At 40.9% G+C, this 11,437-nt stretch overlaps 3 protein-coding genes across 8 annotated transcripts; 1 reads left to right on the top strand and 2 right to left on the bottom strand.

Annotated features, from left to right (window-relative positions):
• Positions 1–356: 356 nt before the first annotated feature.
• Positions 357–4,306, bottom strand: LOC120324683 (tRNA methyltransferase 10 homolog C-like). 3 transcript variants are annotated; one of them, XM_039388455.1, is made up of 3 exons: positions 4,286–4,306; positions 2,481–2,634; positions 357–2,280 (listed from the first exon to the last, which is right to left on the bottom strand). In XM_039388455.1, the coding sequence occupies exon 3, from the start codon at positions 2,247–2,249 to the stop codon at positions 996–998; it is 1,254 nt and encodes a 417-aa protein (XP_039244389.1). In that variant the 5' UTR covers positions 2,250–2,280; positions 2,481–2,634; positions 4,286–4,306; the 3' UTR covers positions 357–995. The 3 variants fall into 3 exon arrangements, with proteins under 3 accessions (XP_039244389.1, XP_039244388.1, XP_039244390.1); XM_039388454.1 differs by lacking the exon at positions 4,286–4,306 and adding an exon at positions 4,168–4,264; XM_039388456.1 differs by lacking the exon at positions 4,286–4,306 and adding an exon at positions 3,799–4,135.
• Positions 4,307–4,335: 29 nt separating this feature from the next.
• On the top strand, positions 4,336–6,255 carry LOC120324684 (thioredoxin-like protein 4B). Of its 4 annotated transcripts, none has more exons than XM_039388459.1 (4): positions 4,336–4,424; positions 4,773–4,945; positions 5,295–5,446; positions 5,898–6,255. In XM_039388459.1, exons 2-4 carry the CDS (start codon positions 4,814–4,816, stop codon positions 6,061–6,063), a joined length of 450 nt encoding a protein of 149 aa, XP_039244393.1. In that variant the 5' UTR covers positions 4,336–4,424; positions 4,773–4,813; the 3' UTR covers positions 6,064–6,255. The 4 variants fall into 4 exon arrangements, with proteins under 4 accessions (XP_039244393.1, XP_039244392.1, XP_039244391.1 ...); XM_039388458.1 differs by lacking the exon at positions 4,336–4,424 and adding an exon at positions 4,434–4,548; XM_039388457.1 differs by lacking the exon at positions 4,336–4,424 and adding an exon at positions 4,434–4,569.
• A 1,251-nt stretch (positions 6,256–7,506) lies between these two features.
• Positions 7,507–11,437, bottom strand: LOC113991320 (putative protein FAM172B). Its single transcript, XM_027727561.2, has 3 exons — positions 11,365–11,437; positions 10,961–11,032; positions 7,507–8,584 (listed from the first exon to the last, which is right to left on the bottom strand). Exons 2-3 carry the CDS (start codon positions 10,988–10,990, stop codon positions 7,529–7,531), a joined length of 1,086 nt encoding a protein of 361 aa, XP_027583362.2. The 5' UTR covers positions 10,991–11,032; positions 11,365–11,437; the 3' UTR covers positions 7,507–7,528.

The raw sequence follows: 11,437 nt of genomic DNA, 5'->3' as shown, positions 1-11,437 counted from the left end.
GAGAGGCAGTATTGGAGTAGAGAATCTTCTGCTTTCCCCCCTCAAAACGATGTGTACCAAGAGGTGAGACAGGGAGTGCACACCACCAACCCCTGGTATATTTGAAGTCTACTCTGTGAAATTATACTCCCCTCTCCTAGTTTTTTTCATTTTCAGGACCAAACTCACCACCTGCCATCACTGACTTCAAGCATCAGGGTAGTTGACTAAATTAACAATTTAAGCACCCCTTAAAACCCTTCTTGTGCTCCAGACAGAAGGGTCTCTCCTCCTGAAATACTAATAGGACATTTTATCACCTCAAAAGTTCCAGCACTGTGGGAAATTTACATTACATGGCCTGAAAACACAGGCACTTGGGGATAAAAGCTTTTTATTTTTTTTGCACGGTCAAGAAATTTGATTTATTCCTTTCAAACAGGGACTTGATCTGTGCCAGACAGAACATCTAGAAATAAAATGGGCAGCTCCACAAACTCAAGCAAGGTTTTTCCCATTTGTTTTTAGTTCAGCATCCAAAAGTCAATGCATCTGCACACTAAAAGAAGATCCAGGAAGTAATGGGGAGGTCTCTTCTACTTCATCTTAGTAATCTTTTAGCATAAAACTATAGACAGCCTCCAACCACTGCAAATCGAAAGCAGGGAGGTGTTCTCTGAAGAATGACCTTTGCATTCAGTTACAATCACCCTTGTCCCAGCATGGTTCAACAGAACGGACTGATATTCTTTGTGCAGAGTAATTTTTTTAGAACATATTATCTCATTTCTCTTACATAATTTCAATAATGTGTGCATAAATTTAAACAGCTGGACTACTAAGGTAATTAAAAAAAAAAAGGCAACCCTAACAGCAGTCATTTCAAACTTAAGCAACAAAGACATGTTTTGAGATAAAGAGCTGAACAGAGTTTTAAATGTCCCAAGAAACTGGAGCATTAAAGGGCACAGTTTGCCTGTAAAAAAAAAAAAAAAGTCATTCTCTTTTCCATCACTCTACTTTTGCTTTAGTTTATACTTCTTAGGGTAGTTCTTGGCAAATTGCTTTTGTACTTCTTCCTGTCTCTTTCCAAGTTTAAGCGTGTTCACCAGGTCTAAGGTTTTTTTCAGTTCACTTACAGGCTTGGTTACAAAGCCACGATATTTCCTTTTTGGAACAAACTCCAGAGCCTTCTTCCAGTCGGCAGTATCTTTCAAGGTTAATAAAATATTCATCATTTGATCCAGTGTAAGATTTTTGCCACCAGTATTCCAAAGCAAGTATTTATCCAGCGGAAGGGCTGCAGTTTCCAATCCCAGTCGCTTCGCCCGTGCTAAAGAGACTCCTGTTTTTATGCTCTTGTCAACCATCGACCCGACAATATAGATTTTATCGTGATCAAATGTTTTCATCACTTTGGGAGAGTCAGCTGTCAGATAGATGAGCTTATCCTTTGGAAAGACTTCTGTGTAGCACTGCTCTGTCACAGTGATAAGCAGCTTGCCCCATGCCTCTTTATAATGCTTAAGAAATTCCCTATGATAGAGGCTATCATCCTTGAAGTTACAGAAGTGGATGTGGAATGGATCCACAGCCCTCCGATTGCAGCCTTCACTCTGGACCAGCTGTTTCACTGTGTTTGCAACTTCTCGGACAGACATTTCTTTTTCGTAAGACATGTCAAATATCAGAGGCTGGCCAAAGATCATGGACTGAGCAGCCCTCCAGTTGTAGGCTTTATCCATAGTGCTGGCCCACAAAGATAAAAACGGACTCTTTTTGGTTTCATCCATTTTTGAAGTTTGCTCTTGTGGTTCCAGCTTCCTTTCCCTTTTCTCTTCCATCTTTCTTTTGTCATTTTTCTTGTAAAGTTCTTTGAGATACAAAAACTTTAAATACTTCTTTTTGGCTGACTTGGAAGGACACTCCATAAACGTTTTTAGCTGTTCTTCACTGACATTTTCTGGAACTAATTTGCCAGCTAGTCTCCACATCTCCAAAGTCTCACGTGCAGCAGCCAAACTGGAAAGCTCCTGAGGCTCAGAGACCGTCTCACTGACCTCTTCTTGCAACCCAGACTTCATTACCTTCTTCCATGCATCTAAATCTAGTTTTTCTGAGGGTTTGCATGAGTTGTCCTGCTTCAGACAAAGTGATAAACTCAGAGTTCTACTGAGTGGAAACAAATCCCTTTTCATCCCATGTTGTGCAGCAACTGGAAGGACAGAACTTCTTACTATTTTTTTCAGAAGCATATTAGCAGACTGCATACTTAGACATGCGCTGTGTTCAAACACTTATCTGCAAAACACCAACAGAAGGAAAAACAACTCGTCAGATTTCACAAAGAAAACACGCACTAATTTTTATTCTTAGTAACACAGACAATAGCTTAATTCTTGGAGAATACTAGAAATTCCTATTTCCACTATTACTTTTTTTACTGTTTCCTAAATAAAAACAGTATGTATGACACCACTGCTTAAAACAGCTATACTTACTGCAATTCAAAATGTGGTCAAACAACCTCCAAGTACTGTCCAAGATCTGTACCAGGTTTTCTGTATCATATGATGAGTAGGAGCCTTTTCAACCTAAGTCAGTGAAATGCTGCATGGACACCAGAAATATTTTTATACACCAAATTTATCTATGCTGTGAAAAGAGAAAGAAGAAATGGAAGAATAAGCAACCAGTATATGAAAGGGCCATCTTTTTTCTTTTTACTAAACTGCCCATTAAGTTGGTATTGGCACATAAAGCTAAGGAGATAAACCCTACAGCCCCATTAATTTCATATTTGTATTTAAATGCGAAAGGTCTGCAGAAAAAAACCACCCAAGACTGTTTAATATTTTCTTTGCCCTATGCACACTATAGAATTAAAATCAGTGAAGTTTCAATGCTTGAGAAAACATGATTTGATCAAAACTAAAATTAGCTCAAAATTTTGAAAACAAAATTCATGATCTCCCTAATAACCTAAAAATAATTTGATGTACAGAAGAACAAGTTAAATCTAATTTTGGGGTTATATATATGTACCTGCTCAGATGAGGCACAGAAAGAGCTGTGTATTAAGAAATGTGACATAACCTGACCTGCTTTTACTATACACTAACTGGTCAAACTGGTGACCAACTTCTCATTTACTACTGTTCTTAAGATAAAAGGAACAAAAACAAACAAACAACCTAACAATGTGAAAGTTGAGAAGTGTTACTATAGAGGTGTTTCCAATTTTACATTTCACCATTAAACCTAATGGCAAAAATAATAATCAAAGAAGTGTTTTGTCCAGCTTGGAGAAATCAAGGGATAAGTTCCTCAATTAACTTATATTACTGGAGCTTCAATTAAATCAATATTTAAACACCAGATTTACACAATCAGAACACTTGGTGACAGCTTTTGATAGAGCCAAGTTACCTTCCAGTGTGTCTGACATTCACACTAACATCATTACTGCAAGATTCAATCTAAACCTCTTTGAAGAACTTAAGATTTGTAACACATAAATTTTTTTTTTCTTTTTTAGCTTCACCATAACTAATCTCAGGCACAGAAAAGCCCTTTACTGATACTTCAGAGACTGAATAACTCTTCTTACTTCCCCAGCACAGCTGCCCACACACGGAATCACAGTCTGGGACAGGTTGGAAGGGACCACTGTGGGTCATGTGGTCCAACCTCCCTGCTCAGGCAGGGTCATCCCAGAGCACGTGGCACAGGATTGTGTCCGGATAGTTCTGGAGTATCTCCAGTGAGGGACACTCCACACCTCCTCTGGGCAATCTGTTCCAGCGCGCTGTCACTCACCCAGTAAAGAAGTTCCTCCTCATATCCAAGAGGAACTTCCTGTGCATCAATTTCTGCCCAATGCCTTTTGTCCTATTACTTGGCATCACCGAGCAGAGCCTGGCTCCGTCCTCTTGGAACCCTTTCTTTAGATGTTTATTCACATTAACGAGGCTGCCCGTAGGGGGACACGCCAGGCCAGGGCACGCAGTCATGCGGCTCTTCCAGAGCAGCACGGCCCGCTGCTGAACAACTCCTAAACCGGCCACGATCACCCGAGCGATCACCCACGCCAGGTCACCCTCCAGACCCAGCTGTGCCCTCTCCCCTCCCCAGAACACCGGCGCGCCCTCCCCACGCTGGGCGGGACCCACGGGCACCGCGAAACACCTGCCCGAGCTCCGGCCGCGCTCCCCCCCGCCCGAGCTCCGTCGGGGCAGACCACGCAGACCCCGGCGGTCACCGTGGGCGCCGGGGCCGCTCCGGCCACGCCGCCAACCGGGCTCACCTCGCGGCGCCGCTGCGCCTGCTCCCGGCCTGCCCGGCCCGATCGCGGTGCCGTGCCCCTGGCCTTCCGCCGTGCTCCGCGGCTGCGCGCCCACCGTTCCGGGCTCCCTTCGTCCCCACGGCGGGGCCTGCGGCGTGCGGTGATCCCAGCTTTTCCGTGTTCCGTCCCGGGGGTGCGGTGGGGTCTTGATGCGGGGCAGGGTCTGGCCCCGCCGCCAGGCTGGTCTGGGACTGGGGCGTGAGGCAAACGCTGGGACCCGAGGGGTTTGTCAGCTCGGCGTGGTGGTCTGTGATTTCTCTTCCTCTCTCCTTGTCTGCCTCCTCTCTCTCCCCCTCTCTCCCCAGTCTCTCTCTCTTTTTTTTTTTCCCCAAATTTTTTGCTATAATACCGCGGAGCAGTTTCGCTTATTTTTGTCCCAGGTGGTTGTTGTGTTGTTTGATGGTGCGTTGTTTTGGTTTTCTGTTGTGTCCCGCCCCCCCCCCCCCAGCTGTCAGGTGGGGATTTAACTGGAAGCGGTGATCTGTCGTGATGAGTTTTCTGCTGCCCAAACTGACCTCGAAGAGGGAAGTGGATCAGGCAATAAAAGGTGTGGCTGAGAAGGTTTTGGTTCTCCGTTTTGGAAGAGATAGTGATGCTGTTTGTCTGCAGCTCGATGATATTGTAAGAGTAATTTCTTTTTTTTTTTTTTTTATTAACTCCACAAATACAGCTGTTGCATACAGGGGAATATCATATGTTGCTTTTGGCTAGTATGGTGCCTCATGATAAACTTGTTGACAATTAAATGTAGAATGAAATTATACTATATTCATAAAAAGGTTTGAAAAGCAAGTAAATGTTTGTGTTATTATTGTATTGGGTGTAAAAAGTGTTTGAGGTAGACAAGACATGATATTCTAGCCCTGCTTAAACTGATAAGACATAAGAGAAATGGGCTTATCAAGCTTGCCAGCCTCTTTTCCTCTTGTGTCTCAGTCCATTTGTCATGCACTTTTCTCACTCTTTTCAGCTTGCAAAAACAGCTCATGACCTAAGTAAAATGGCAGTCATTTACCTGGTGGATGTGAACAAGGTCCCAGTGTACACCCAGTATTTTGACATCAGTTACATTCCATCTACTGTGTTTTTCTTCAATGGACAACACATAAAGGTTGATTATGGGTGAGTCATCCTACCTGGCATTCTCTGTTATGTTTGTAAGAACAATCAGTCTTTCTCTGTTACCATGGGAAGGGAACGCGTAAAACCTATAATGTCGTTACCAGCATCTGCACTGAGAACTCTGTGGGAAGCCAGAAGAAACTAAAGTAGAGAAGCATTTTGAAATATGCTCTGATGCAGTAAGTGGGTGTTGACTGTCAAATAGGCCTGACTCTGCAAAAATAGTAAAAAAATGGTTAAAGTCTGAGATGAGACCTGTTTGAGGACCTGTTTGAGCTTTGGAGGTCCCAGTATATTCCTGGCTTGGTTGTGCCATTACAGGGTGTTCATTCTTTCAGCATGACCAGATCAGAACCCCTCATGTCATCATACATATTTTCACATCTTTAGGTGTTTTTGCTTTGAACATTTTAACATTATAATTCTACCTTTATCTTATGGTTATATTTAGGTCTCCAGATCATACCAAATTTGTAGGAAGCTTCAAAACAAAGCAAGACTTTATAGATCTGATTGAAGTGATCTACCGTGGAGCAATGCGTGGAAAGCTCATTGTGAGAAGTCCTATTGATCCCAATAACATTCCTAAATACGACCTTCTCTACCAAGGAATTTAATGGGTTGACCTGAGGTAAAGAATTACAGAAATGGACGATGTTCTAGATCCTTTTTTATTCACCTCTGATGCAGTGGGACAGTTTTGAGTGTTTATGCTGAAGGATCATATTGGTCTCCTTCTGAAGACAGACATTCTGTCACCTCGTGCTTTTCTCATAAATAAAGCTTCATGTTCTTGCATAGAGTTTACACAAGTGACTGTTCTTTGAGTTTCATGCTGATCAGCCCCTATAGAACAGGCAGGTTGTGTGCATCCTCAACCTTCTGAAGTGAACCAAGGCACTGTAAAGTCTATTAGGTGTCTATTCTGTACCATTTTCATTCACATATAATGACAGTAAATCTTACTTTATTAGAAAAGCTGTCCTTGCTCTCAAGAGCATTCAACTAACTGTGCCTTTCCAATGGAATTTTGAACTTTTACCAATGCTGGATAACAGGACAGAAGCTCCTTCCAACAGTATTAGCGATGACTGAAATCTGAAATGGATATAAACACAAAAGGGAGGTTGGTCTTGTTCTCGAGTATTACTGTTCAACAGTTTTTTTGACTGAGATGGGAACCTACTACTACACTTGCAGGAGAAGGTTTTGCCATCCTTCAAAGCTCTTTTGCAGCCACTGAACACCTAATTCCCACAAGCAGAATTAACTGGTTTGTTTACATTCACTTTAAAGATTATTTGAACTTCTGCTTGTATACATTGCAAACCTTGAGTATGTACATTTAAAAACTGTTTCCCACCTCTGTGTAAAATTAAACAGCTGAGTGGAAACAGCAGTGTTGTTCTTTTGCGTTAGTTTGGTAACTGCAGGCTGCTAGAGTATTGTATTTCTACAGCAGCTCATGTCCAGTGTTCTCACAGGCCTAGTTGGCTTTAAATGGAAATTACCTTAGCTCACTGTATCATATTTGGGGCACACCAACTCTGACTGGAGGGAAGGTAGTAGTATATAGTTCCCTGAAGTATTGTTCAACTTAACAGTAAATGTTTCAGGAAGGAAGGTGGATGCTCTGGCTCTGGAAAGATTTTAAGCAATGTATGGTACATAGTGAGGAAGAAACAGATTGTTTACATGTTTTTTCTATTTCAGATTTGTCCTTTTAATGAAGCTAGGCACTTAAGCAAGTGTTTTACTGCTAGCTTAGTCTGATTATAGAGCCATAACTGTAGAGTGTTTATTTTTAAAAATTATATACTTGAGTTGATATGCCTTAACATCTTTATTGTGTTCAACTTTAAATTTCACAGCTAGCCAAAGGGTTGTGGCTTAAGGCTTTCAATAATGCATTTCTTTCCTAATAGTTAACTTTAGTGGTTTTTTAATCAAAAACAAACAAATTAGCTTCAAACTTAGAACTCTAAGTTGCTCCACAGTGAGATGAAGGTTCTTAGGTGATTGAAAGGTATAGAGGCAGTTATGAAAGGAAGAGACTACTATCAAGAACAAACCAGTGTGCCTTTATTTATTGGCTCTCTTCTTCTTTGTGCTGCTTCTGGTTGCAATAGGTGAATGCCTAAAAGCTGTTATGGTCTTAGCTTTCAGGGAGCTCTTCAGGTACTTAAAGATGGCATGGAGACAGCAGGAGGGTGCTAAACCACACTTTTCCGTTCCAGCAGAGACAGTGGGACAATTTGTTCTCAAGAGAAAGTTCACAGTCTTATTCAGAGGTTTACTGTTTGACACCCACTCGCGGCAGCATTTCAGTATCCATTCCTGTATCTGTGGATTGTTCCTGGTCTGGTGCTGTATGTTGTGCACAGAGTCAATGAAGGCCACGGAGAACACTTTATTCATCACCTCACATGTTCTCTGCACCAGCAGATCAACGAACACCAAGCCACCGTAGCCATGGGCAATGAAGGCCACATTCTTGGCTGCGCTCTTTGAAATGAAATGATCCCACACATACATGGTGTGCTCCTCAGGGCTGCTGCTGCCCCTCTTGGGGATCCACCAGACAGACTGTGTAAAAGTAACTGCTTCTTCCCTGGTAGAAAAGTGGTGCTTTTCAGTCTTCAGATCCGCAAAGTTGTCATTGGGATTCAGTACAATCACTTCCCAGTGGCTTTGAAGGGCCATTTTGATGAATGGTATTTGTGTTCCATGTCTCAGGCCATCACTGACAATTGTCTTTTGCCCCCACTGTCCAGCACAGAAAACTCCACGGTCTTGAAGAAGTATAATGAGGCTAGAGGAACTTGTTAGTGCATTCTTGCTCATGAAAAAGAAACTTCTTGGTTCATCCTCTGTAGCATCAGTAGGAATATAAACCTTCTGTAGCATGCAGACCCTCTCCAGGAGCTCATAAACATACTGGGTAATAAAATGTCCCAGAACTTCATAGCGTTTATGATTCTGCTCAAATCTGCTCTTGTAATAATTGAAAACAAAGGACTCATTTGTATCCAGATGCCTCAGTTCCCCTTTTATATTGAAGTCATACTTCAGATCCTCTTGATACTCCGAACCCTCTATTAGTTTCCTCAGGCTGAGTTCGTGCTGCATTTGTAACCACTACAAATTAAGAAGACTATGTCAATGTGGCGATAGACCTCCATACAACACCTGCCTAACCCCCCCTCCAGCCTCTGTATTAGAATTCAGATTTAAAAGCAATTACAAAGAAAATACTTGTTGATCCAGACTCTCTCTTGGTGATGTGTAGTAAACCAGCTGCTTGTAAAATCTCTTAAGAGATTTCGGTTGCTAATTTCCAACAGCAGTAACATATCTGCCTTTATTATGCCTTGATTTCAGTTTGCTAGTTAAAGTTTGTAAGCTAGTTTGTTTATTTAAAGACCTTTTTAAGCTAGTTTGAATTAAAGGCCTTAAGGAGGAAGTTTGTGTACCTGGTTCATTGTTCATTTTAACAGCTCTTCTATCGTGCTGTGTCCTAGACATTATCTTGAAACTCTGCTGAGTTTCAAGGCTGCCTTTGAAGCGCATGCCTTGTCAGTTGGAAATAGTCCCGAGTATCTTACTGGATCCTAAATTTTTAAAGAAAATCAAGCTGCACTTACTAAAGAGTTCAACCTTCACATTGCTTGTGTACCAGCACACTCTCCATGTTCTACCTTCAAACTGCACTAGCACAGATAATGCATGTATGTGTTTGCTTTTTACTCATCACTCCGGTTATTCATTCATCATTGCAAGCACTTGCCACATGGATAGGAATGGATGGCAGAATAAGCTAGCCACTGTGATCCAGGAACAGAAGAAAACAAAATCCATGCAGGTTGGAAATATCATGAGGTTGGATTGAGGTCTCTAGTTTCAGATTATCTCCAGTGAATTATATAAGTTTATCATAACTTCCTATTTTCCTAATAACTCTTCAGTCTACTCTGACTGTCAGTGGCTGTAGAATGCTAAACAGTGCATGACCTTTGGTGTGGTTAAAATCCTACCTTTTCAGGAGTTTTGTCCTGACACAGTAATTTTTTTTTAAAATGTTTTACATTAAGTTATATTTGTCAAGTTATTTGGTACAAGCTACTCTATATCTTTAAGTTTTTCTTGCTGAACTAACAGAGGTTTTTAGAACACAGTAAAGCACCTTCTGTGTTAAAACTCACTATACCATCTGATAAAGCCAATTACTAGGACTAAAAGTGATCTGAATATTTTCATGTAAGTGACTTGAGTTGGAGCCCAACGCTTTCAAGGAATGCAAGTTTCCCTGAGTAAACTGATTACCATATTGAAAATTATTCCTTAAACATCCAAATTTTAAAAAGTTTTTAGCTTTTCAACACAGCAACATCACATACATTTTCTTTTTGAGCAATCTCCATTGGGTTAATAATGTTAAGTCCTCTCTTCAGGATCATTCCTGTCTTCTGATTAATAGAGAGCAGGCTAGAAAATGGTACCTTCTCCTTTTTTATCTCATGTAATCAGTATATATAGAAAAGGGGGAAAAAATCAGATTCTAAGACACATAATCCATTTACTGTCTTGCCAGTTTCTTGAAAAGGAAGCAGCACAAAGAAATTGCAAGTGCACATGTTCATCTATGTTTTTTTCATTCTGCAGGAAGGCACGAAAGACACAAAGGAGATGGCAGAACAGTCTTTTTGCTATACTACTGAACTATGGGCAATTCATAGAAAAGAGATCATATTTAGTAGGGAAGAAGCTATGCATATTCATGTTGTTGTCCCCAAGTGATGAAGTGGGAGAAAAATGGACATATTTTAAGGGAAGATGTCTATGGATAAAGGTGAAGCATTCTATAACAATTATGAATAGATAAATGCTATTTCCTTACAGAGTGGCATGCTGTGGATCACTTCTCAGTCCCTAAAAGGTCGAAGACTAATTTCCCAACTTACTATGAGCAGGAAGTTACTATTCCCTTACTTCAGCTACTAACAACAACATTGCTTTTTCAGTTCCAAAACAAGGATATGTGATTCCAAATTAAACCCTGTGTATGTAATATTGAACATCTACTTTACAAAGCACTGTGAAAGGTTTCTGAAGATTTCAGGAGGCAGAAACACACATACAAAAAAAAAAGTTTTACATGAGGTGTATGTATGACTTCCCTTCCTAAAATTGCCTTCAAGGTGTGAAATAAGAAGTTTTGAGGCAATTTATACTAGGTTATCACTTAAGAGTTCGCTTGAATAGCAGTTTAGAATCATATACTTATTAGTCCAGAGCCACAGTAATGCCGTTTACAGAAAAAATAATCACTCTTTTCCTTCCTCCCACATTTATGTTTGGATTGTAAAATACTTCAGCTGTAAATTCACCTAGTGTTTGTTACAGCAATTGGCACATTCTAAACACTACTGCAGTGTAAGCGCTACTCTTTATGAGATCTGTAAAGATTTGGGGTTTTTTTCTCTTTAAAACCACTTTATTAAAGCCCAACATTACCGTATGCTCTCCTGTAAAATCTGTCATCATCGTAGATGGAAATCTTTTTCTCTCTGTAAGTGTAGATAAGTCCTGTGCATGAAAGAAAATAAACCCATCACAGTTATGTACTGGGGTGTATATCTGTAAAACCTATCAGTAGGTGATAGTTAGGGCCACCAAAAGCACTCAAGATAGTTCCGAGTTACAGGCTAACACCCTTCGTTTGTAATTTACACCTAAGTTAAAGCTAAAACCTCTTGAGTGTGAGACTAAACACTTGTCCGAACCAGTTTTGCTTCCCACTACCCAAGAGGACAAAACAGAAAGCTACACACATAAAACCTACAATTCTGAAGCTGCCCTGGAAAAAAAAACCACCAGCAAAACCAAACTCCCCCCCCCCAAAAAAAAAAAATTCCAACCAGTAAATCTTTGTCTCCTCTTGGCTGTTAGGAGGATTTCCAAGGCCATCAGCTGCAAACCGTGGCCACAGCC

This window comes from Pipra filicauda, unplaced genomic scaffold (assembly GCF_003945595.2).
Source record: "Pipra filicauda isolate LSUMZ 115617 unplaced genomic scaffold, ASM394559v2 scaffold64_size3178608_pilon, whole genome shotgun sequence".
In the NCBI taxonomy this organism is placed as follows: domain Eukaryota; kingdom Metazoa; phylum Chordata; class Aves; order Passeriformes; family Pipridae; genus Pipra; species Pipra filicauda.
Note: the sequence above shows the minus strand (reverse complement) of the source record. Positions and strands in the feature narration are given on the sequence as shown.

Bases quoted from the DNA above. Each gene is read 5' to 3' on its own strand.
- LOC113991320 (XM_027727561.2), bottom strand. From the start codon at position 10,990: ATGATGACAGATTTTACAGGAGAGCATACG. The intron at 8,585-10,960 runs GTAATGTTGGGC...CTTAATTTGTAG, and splicing joins ATTTTACAGGAGAGCATACG to TGGTTACAAATGCAGCACGA.
- LOC120324683 (XM_039388455.1), bottom strand. From the start codon at position 2,249: ATGCAGTCTGCTAATATGCTTCTGAAAAAAATAGTAAGAAGTTCTGTC.
- LOC120324684 (XM_039388459.1), top strand. From the start codon at position 4,814: ATGAGTTTTCTGCTGCCCAAACTGACCTCGAAGAGGGAAGTGGATCAG. The intron at 4,946-5,294 runs GTAAGAGTAATT...CACTCTTTTCAG, and splicing joins GTCTGCAGCTCGATGATATT to CTTGCAAAAACAGCTCATGA. The intron at 5,447-5,897 runs GTGAGTCATCCT...GGTTATATTTAG, and splicing joins CACATAAAGGTTGATTATGG to GTCTCCAGATCATACCAAAT.